This window comes from Seriola dumerili, unplaced genomic scaffold (genome assembly GCF_002260705.1).
Source record: "Seriola dumerili isolate Sdu_G_001 unplaced genomic scaffold, Sdu_1.0 BDQW01000468.1, whole genome shotgun sequence".
Taxonomy (NCBI): domain Eukaryota; kingdom Metazoa; phylum Chordata; class Actinopteri; order Carangiformes; family Carangidae; genus Seriola; species Seriola dumerili.
The window spans coordinates 1,588,745-1,597,082 of record NW_019174723.1 but is presented as its reverse complement, the minus strand read 5'-3'; the positions used below and the strand labels follow the sequence as shown (position 1 = coordinate 1,597,082).

The 8,338-nt window shown below is 41.4% G+C and overlaps 1 protein-coding gene across 1 annotated transcript; it reads left to right on the top strand.

The window, feature by feature from the left end:
• Nucleotides 1-1,825: 1,825 nt before the first annotated feature.
• Nucleotides 1,826-6,315, top strand: LOC111234938 (nuclear receptor subfamily 4 group A member 1-like). Its single transcript, XM_022763172.1, has 7 exons — nt 1,826-1,901; nt 2,634-3,432; nt 3,581-3,710; nt 3,804-3,967; nt 4,071-4,273; nt 4,429-4,607; nt 5,094-6,315. Exons 2-7 carry the CDS (start codon nt 2,644-2,646, stop codon nt 5,348-5,350), a joined length of 1,722 nt encoding a protein of 573 aa, XP_022618893.1. The 5' UTR covers nt 1,826-1,901; nt 2,634-2,643; the 3' UTR covers nt 5,351-6,315.
• Nucleotides 6,316-8,338: the final 2,023 nt, after the last annotated feature.

The following is an 8,338-nucleotide window of genomic DNA, read 5'->3' as shown; positions in this document are numbered from 1 at the left end:
CCTTGAGGTTAACATTAAAAGCTGTAGAAAGCTTATTATTATCATGAGTCATTGGATTGTATTGTGCTATGTTGTTCTACCCACAGTGCAATGTTTTACAATGCAAAATTTTACCTGGCCCTAGATTTCCTTTGTGTTGAGTTTATTCAACACATTAATCTATTATAGATACACAAAACTGAGGTGTTACAATTAGAGTGTGACAAGTTGCGCCTCATCAAGACAAGGCCTCACAACAGGACCCACCTAAAGTCTTCATGTCAGTGGATGTTGGTCCTTTTGGTGCATATTCCCCAATACGTTTTCAATTAAATTAACACAAATCAATTCTCACACAGGAGTGTTTGGGACCCTTAGCGCCCTGGGATGGTGAACCCTATCACTCACAATGAAAACGCCGCTGTCACATGCAATGTTTAAATGAGCCCTGTACACACACTGACTGATCTGTCTCACTGTCAATACAACATATCAATGATCCCAGGCTTTAAAAGCAAAATGAACTTTCACGCCTGGTTCCTTATGTGTTATTATGATAATCCAATCAGCAAGTGAGCATCAAAGTTTGGTTGTGTTCCGGTCTACTTTATGGAAGAAGAGGCTGTAAAGAGTTCAATGAACAAATGGACTCTGTTTCTATTGGTTATCATGCTTTTCATTGGTTATGACCCCTGTGAGGTGACATGGTTTGATTTTAAACCTGGGTTTCACCAAAAACCTCACAGACATCACTGATTAGTTGTGCTACTGATCTGTAATGAGCTATAACATTCAACTTACAAATTCTGATAAAATGCATTTTGTTGTAATTTTTTCCAGGTGAACCTAAATTCTACATGTGTGTGTATATATGTGTGCACATAGACAAAAATTTCAATTTCACCCTGTTTCTCTCACATATAGATTCCATAGTTCAGGTCAATCCACAATGGTTGTGTGACCTTTTGACCTAAGTGTATCCAGTTCCAATAGTCTGTATTGGAGGTTTGCAGGTCAAGAAATAAACTCGCTTTGACAACAAATGAACTCTATGCTGGGAGATACCGTAGTCCAGATAGAAAATGACCAGTGATTAAAACACAGAGCTGATCCTCCAATTTGGTAATAAAATTAACAATCCAGCCTTTATGCAGCAATTTAAACTTCAGAGAAGGAGGAGACACATCTTTAGAGGGTAGACCCAGTAGAAAAAGCACAGGATCTTTTTATTTCTTTATTTTGAAAATGCCACTAAATAGGTACTATTTTGATTGTTTTTATGATCTTTTTATGATATAGTCCAGTAATACTTTTTTATGTAGTGTTTAGCAGTATTTCTCCTCACCTTTACCATAAGACAGCAGGCATCAAAAATAGTTTTTCTCCCAGAAATAGAGAAAAAAACATCTGTGGCTTCCTGTTTACAGGCTAAATTATGAAATCACATTTTTCCATTTTATCATCAAAACTTAGCCAACAACACTACAACAGAGATATTTGTTAAGTATGTCATTTGATCACGACGTTGTAACCTCGCCTCTACCTGCTAAAAATATAAAGTTTTATTCGGCTTTATTGAGTTTTATTTAGTTGTCTGGTTTTGTGTGTCTGTGTGTCTGTGTGTCTGTGCGTGTCGGCGGTTCTTTGCCGTACGCGCGTCAACGGAATCCCGGAGTGCGTCATCCAACGACTATTGTCTCCTATGCGCGCAGTGATTGGCCGGGGGCTGGAAATCTCCCCGCCCACCGCCCAACCTTGTATGGAAACCTTTCTCTGACGTCATGGGTACGGTAAAGCAGACGGTATAAAAGCGCTGTGGAGGTGAGCGCGGAGGAACTACTCTCAGCTGGGAAATACTGAAGATGACAGACGGTCGTTTGTGGAGCACAGATAGTTCAAATACCTGTAGACGGCCATAAGAGGTAAGAAATGTCTATGATTTCAATACAGTAGACTTATTCTTAAACGTGCAGCGATACTGACACCTGGCCATTAAAATGACTTTAAATCGGGCAGAAAGCAGCCGCCCCTTCACCATTTACCGACAAGAAAGTAAAGTATTTGAAGTTATATTTAGAGGTGTTATATCCACAGCCCCTGCATGTGTCTATGTGTCTATTAGTATGTTTGCAAAATAAAAGCATTTTTTGCAATAACTCCGCACAAATACATTGTGTTGGTACTTGACAGGTTGTTCAAAGCATCTTGAAGAACTCATAAAAATCTGTCATTTTTTTTTTACAACTTTTACAGTCACCTTACAGGACATGCTGTTGTCTTGTGGGGTGGTGAGTGTGAAGGCTCAGATGTACAGTACTTTGTAAAAGATTCAGGTACTTGTGAATAAAAATGCTGTAAAGTGGGGATGCTTTCTAAAATAGCACAATAACATCTGACAATAAAGGGGCTTAAGGGGGGTCCAGCATTATTATCCAATTTTCAAATATGGAGCACTACATGGCAGACCTGGGACTACATAGTACTCCTGCACAGAAACACTGTGCACGGTGCAGAGAGAGGGGGAATGAAGGCCAAGCTGCTCAGTTTCACTACATGGACTCTTGACAGGTTCATTGGCCATGTCTTGAAATTTTAAGATAAAGATCCGAAAAACAAGCTTGGTTTGGCTCTAATATTTTTCATGTCTTTTTCAGTCTTGCAGCCATGACTTGCATACACCCCCAACATGGATCTCAGCCCTATGAAAACAGCCTTGGCAGCTCAGAGCTTCAAAGTGCAGACTTTATCTCCAGGTTGGCTGTGGATATGAGCAGCCCACGGGACCACCTCTCTGCTCCATCCCTGCCAAGCATCAGCTCCCTGGTGGGCACTAACTCTGGCGACTTTGACGCATATTCATGCCAGTTCACGGCAGCCCCTGCCCACGTCACTCCATCGTCAGGCCAGGAGACCCCCTTCAAGCTGGATGACCTCCAGGTTTACAGCTGCTACCCTGGAACTTTCACCCTGAGTTACCCGGAGGAGGCTGTGTCCCCTGGCGGTTCAGATTATTTTGGCAGCCCCGCATCGGCCTCGTCTCCTTCAACTCCTGGGTTTCAGAGTCAGCATACGTCCGCCTGGGATTCAGCATTTGGTCCATACTCACCCAGTCCAGGATACTGGGCATCTGAAGAGACCTCAGTGCAACATGCACCCTCTTTCTTCACATTTGGTTCAGGGTCTGTGGAGGATATGTCTCACTTGGGTCAACCACACTTAAGAGATCAGGATCCTTTCACTTTGGCCCATCCTCTCCCATCAGCACTGACCTTCCCTGCCTTGTCAATGGAGCAAGCGCGGAGCCTTGATGGCAACGACCAGCTGGATGGAAGCTTATCGCCCAAATTAAAAAGCCCAAGTGGAAATGAAGGCTGCTGTGCTGTGTGTGGGGACAACGCCTCCTGTCAGCACTATGGGGTTCGCACCTGTGAGGGATGCAAAGGTTTTTTCAAGGTAATAAAATCTGACTTTCCTATACAGCCAACTCATCTATTTCTGAAACAGACAAGGGTTCAATAAGAAGAGAGAAAACTGTGCCATCTAACAGATTGCTTTGTGTCTTTTAGACCATTTTAGAGTAATTCTTCTTTTTACTTTACAGCGTACGGTGCAAAAAAATTCCAAGTATGTTTGCCTTGCCAACAAGGATTGTCCTGTGGACAAGAGAAGGCGGAATCGATGCCAGTTTTGCCGTTTCCAGAAGTGTCTAACTGTAGGCATGGTCAGGGAAGGTGAGTTGAGTACAAACAAAGATGAATCAGTAGAATTATTTGGATGATATAGATGGAATCAAATTAACATCGATGTTGTCTTTTTTTTCCCAGTTGTGAGAACAGACAGTCTAAAAGGAAGAAGAGGTCGCCTACCTTCCAAGCCTAAAGTCGTCCAGGATGTGACGACCAATGTGTCTCCAGTGAGCATGATTGCTTCTCTTGTGAGGGCGCACATTGACTCAAACCCTGGCATTGGGAAACTGGATTATTCCAAGGTAGGAAAAAAGAATTGACATCCCTCCTTTTTTTAAAAAATTATTTTGCAATAACTGATTGCTCTTTTAGGCGTCAGTCTGAACTTCTCTGCTGTAATTTCAGTACGATGAGACAGAAGTCAGTCCAAACCGGAAGGAGGATGCGAGTGACATCAAGCAGTTTTACGACCTTCTCACGGCCTCCATGGAGGTCATCAGGACGTGGACGAGGAGCATCCCAGGTTTCTCCGAGTTCTGCTCAGAAGACCAGGAACTTCTGCTGGAGTCTGCGTTTGTTGAACTCTTCATCCTCCGTCTTGCATATCGGTGAGTGCAGCTTCCCACAGAACCTTTACAATGGATTTAGACAACAGTAATATGCAACAGACATTATCATTATTATTATTATTATTATGACAGGATTATTATACAACTTACATGAGACATTTGATAACCAAGCTGTGTCATTTTTTCTGTCAAAGGTCCAATCCTGAAACGGACAAGCTCATCTTCTGCAATGGGGCTGTGCTTCACAAAATTCAGTGTGTCCGAGGCTTTGGGGACTGGATCGACTCCATCTTGGAGTTTTCTCAGAGCCTCCATCGCATGAAGCTCGACGTTTCCTCCTTCTCCTGTCTCACAGCCCTGGTCATAATCACCGGTAAGAGCTTCACTCATATCAGGCTTTAACTTCTTTGTAAGTGACAAATCAGGATCAGAGTTACTCTCATCGAGCGAGGAAGAAACAGTTTCCATGAGGAATCTTGTTTCACTGGTGTTGACAATATAATGCTGCTACACACATGGGACAGACACAACAGCTGTGTGACAAAATATAACACGACCGCTCATATAGGCCGGAGAAGATGTCATACTTGACAGCAGCCCACAATGAAGGTTTTTACGTTTAAAGCCAAGGGATTTTCCAGTGTAGTAGCATTAACACTTCCGACATGTCGACTCTAACAATGTAGTATTCAACTAAATATAGTTTGTTTTCTGTAAAGGTTCTTCTGATAAATCTGATTAAAATCAAATGAGAGGGGAAAAAAGAGGAAAAAAATTGATAAACTGTGTGTTTTTGGTTAAAGTGGTGATAATAAAGCATAAGGCTCATGCTCAACATGTCTCTTACTTTCCTCTGCAGACCGACATGGTCTTAAGGAGCCAAAACGTGTGGAGGACTTGCAGAACCAGCTCATCACCTGCCTTAAAGATCATGTCTCTGGCTGTGGCTCTGACTCCTTGCGGCCAAATTATTTGTCCAGACTTCTCGGGAAACTGCCTGAGCTCAGGACTCTGTGCACTCAAGGCCTCCAGCGAATCTTTTACCTTAAATTAGAAGATCTTGTTCCCCCACCACCGATTGTGGAGAAAATCTTCATGGATACGCTTCCGTTTTGAGTGTGAAATGGGAGATTGACAATCTGCGATATAAAATCTGGAGTTTGTTTGAGAGCCAAAGAGAACAGACTGAGTGCTCATACTTCAGGTAGTATAAACTGAAACCGCAAGAACATAAGAAGAAGAATCATCCTGAGGGATTACGCAGCTCCACAGGAAAAGGGCTACTTCTGTATTATAAAGTGATTAAACTTGTGGAAGCGACATATATATGGGGGCATTAAAACACGCTCTCACTAGTTTGTTTTTCCAAGAAATTGTGTACTCACCAGATGGAATCAGACAGGCCAGCTCATGGACCAAGAGGAGACTGTTTACATACAACATGGTGCCATGAATGGAAACATTTCTGATGGAGGGAAGATGACTGCACTTTCCAAAAAAAAAAAAAAATTAATTCATATTATATCTGTACCTTCATTTCAAGGATGTAAAGTTTTCTTTTCAGTGACAACCTTTTTTGTGATTTGGATGACTGTAAATTGTACATAAAATATAAGACAAAGCATTATTGTGATATCTTTAGCTCAAGTATTCAAACTGGCCAATTTCACAGAAGCAAACAGATTTTCCAGCCCCCAAAGTGATGTTGTGAGTCCACACACGTCGGCATCTGAAGCATGAATCACTCAAAGATCCAGATTGGTTTATATTTAATGGCACCATATGTATTTGGTGATTTTTAAAAAAAAGTAGGTTAAGCCTACATAATTATTTAGCATATCATTCATGTATCATGAATAGACATTGAGCAGCTAATATACTGTGTAACATCCAATACAGTCTTATACACTGGTCTTGTGTGTAAATTATTTTGAATCTGTCTCGAGCCTACAGGTGTTATTGTCACATGAACTGTATTCTACAGTCTGTCAAAGTGTAATTTTATTTTGGGTTTATCGTTTTTACATACTAAGAAGTTATATTTTACTGCAGCTAAACATGAAATAAAATGTAAAACTGCATATTACAACTGCTTTGGTCATCTTTGCTCAGGCCTTTAGTAAGAACTATATTTCTTACATTGTATTAAGTATGTTAATCTGTTCATTTGAAAGTTGTTAGGCAGTGCTAAGTATGCTGCTGTGCCAGCTGCCTGTAACTTTTTCTTTTGGCAAAACATCAGAACATACTCCTGAAAAATGTACCCGTTCACCTCCCTCCCAGTTATGTACTGCTCTCGTTTTAGAAGCCAGCGGTCTGGTCTCAAGTGACCCAGAGTACAGTACATTCAGAAAGTATTCAGACCCCTTTACTTTTTTTACATTTTGTTATGTTGCCACCTTATCCTAAAATAAGTATATTGTATACTAATGATATCTTCTTTTCTCATCAGTCTACTCAATACCCCATATTGACAAAGAAAACTGTTTTAGAAATTTTTGCAAATTTATTAAAAAGGAAAAATGACAAATGTTAGATCAGGTGCCTTCCATTTCTCCTGGTCATCTTTGAGCCGTTTCTACATGTGGTGAATTCAGCTGATTGGATATGATGTGGAAAGGCACACACCTGTCTATATAAGGTCTTACAGCTGACGATACATATCAGAGCAAAAACCAAGACATGAGGAGAAGGAACCGCCTGCACAGCTCAGAGACAGGATTGTGTCACAGATCTGGGGAAGGCTACAAAAAATATCTGCTGCATAGAAGGTTCCCAAGAGCACAGTGGGCCTCCTTAACTCTTAAGTGGAAGAAGTTGGGAACAATCAGGACTCTTCACTCTGCCAATCTGGGCTTTATGGCAGAGTGGCCAAACGGTTGCCCCTCCAAGTGCAAGTTTGGAGGAAAACACCTACGGGACTTTCAGACTGTGAAAACCAAGATTCTCTGATCTGATGCAATGAAGATTGACCAGTTTGGCCTCAATTCTAAGTGTCATGTTTGGAGGAAACCAGACACTGCTCATCACCTGCCCAATGCCATCTCAACGGTGAAGCATGTTGATAGCAGCATGATTCTGTGGGGGGGTGTTTCAGGGACAGGGACTGGAGGGACTGGTCAGTGTTGAGGGAAAGCTGAACATAGCCAAGTACAGAGATATCGTAAATGAAAATCTGATCCATGAGCAGTCAGGATCTCAGACAGGGTCAAAGGTTCACTTTGCAAGAGAGTGCAGAAGAGGCTTAGGGACAACTCTGTCTGATCATCTATTTATAGATGATCCAAAACAGGCAAAGTCAGCAGGAATACAAAGACTCACGATCAATCAATGATGAACAAGACTGACTGAATCAACAGGAGGAATAACCATAGGCTGGAGTCAAGCAAGAGCACATGACCTGTAAGAACACACAAACAAAGAAAAAGGCTGCATCCACAGTGGAGCTAACATATCAGCCAATATTAGCTAATCATCTTTATAGTAGTGTTGGTGTGTGTATTGGCCAATAAGTACCAAGGAATTGCTGTACAGTGACGTTAATCCTGCAGTAACAGATTTTTTTTTTGGCTACTCAGAGGCAGCAGAAACATGTTGTGAACACAACCTTGATATATGATCACCTTTTAAATTGATATGGTGAACTTGTTAGCAAATAGTTGCTTATTTACACGTTCAGCAATTATGGAGCAACATCATAGTTCATTTGGAGTCCAAGTTCAAGTATTTTAGGTCTATTTTTGGTCTCCACCATCTTCTCAAACAAATATCTTTCTCTTTAGCTGCTAAATGCTCCACTAAGTTCAGCAGCTTGTGGCTGACTTTGTCTGTCTGGTCTGCTGTGTGGTGCTGTGCAGGTTGTGTGCAGTGGGATTTTAGAGCTTTTTCTCTGATTGCAGCTTCCTGCTGCGCCCAAAAACAAAGCTATAACAGCAGTACACAGCACACTGGGGTGTACGCATATATGTATGCATCAGTGTCACCAAGATGTTTTTCTGTAGATGTCATCTCAAACACTGAAGACTTAAGATTTTGCTCTTGAATTTATAAGTAACATCTAAATTATCTGAAGCTGCAACCAGATGGTGTCATCATTCTCTTGAG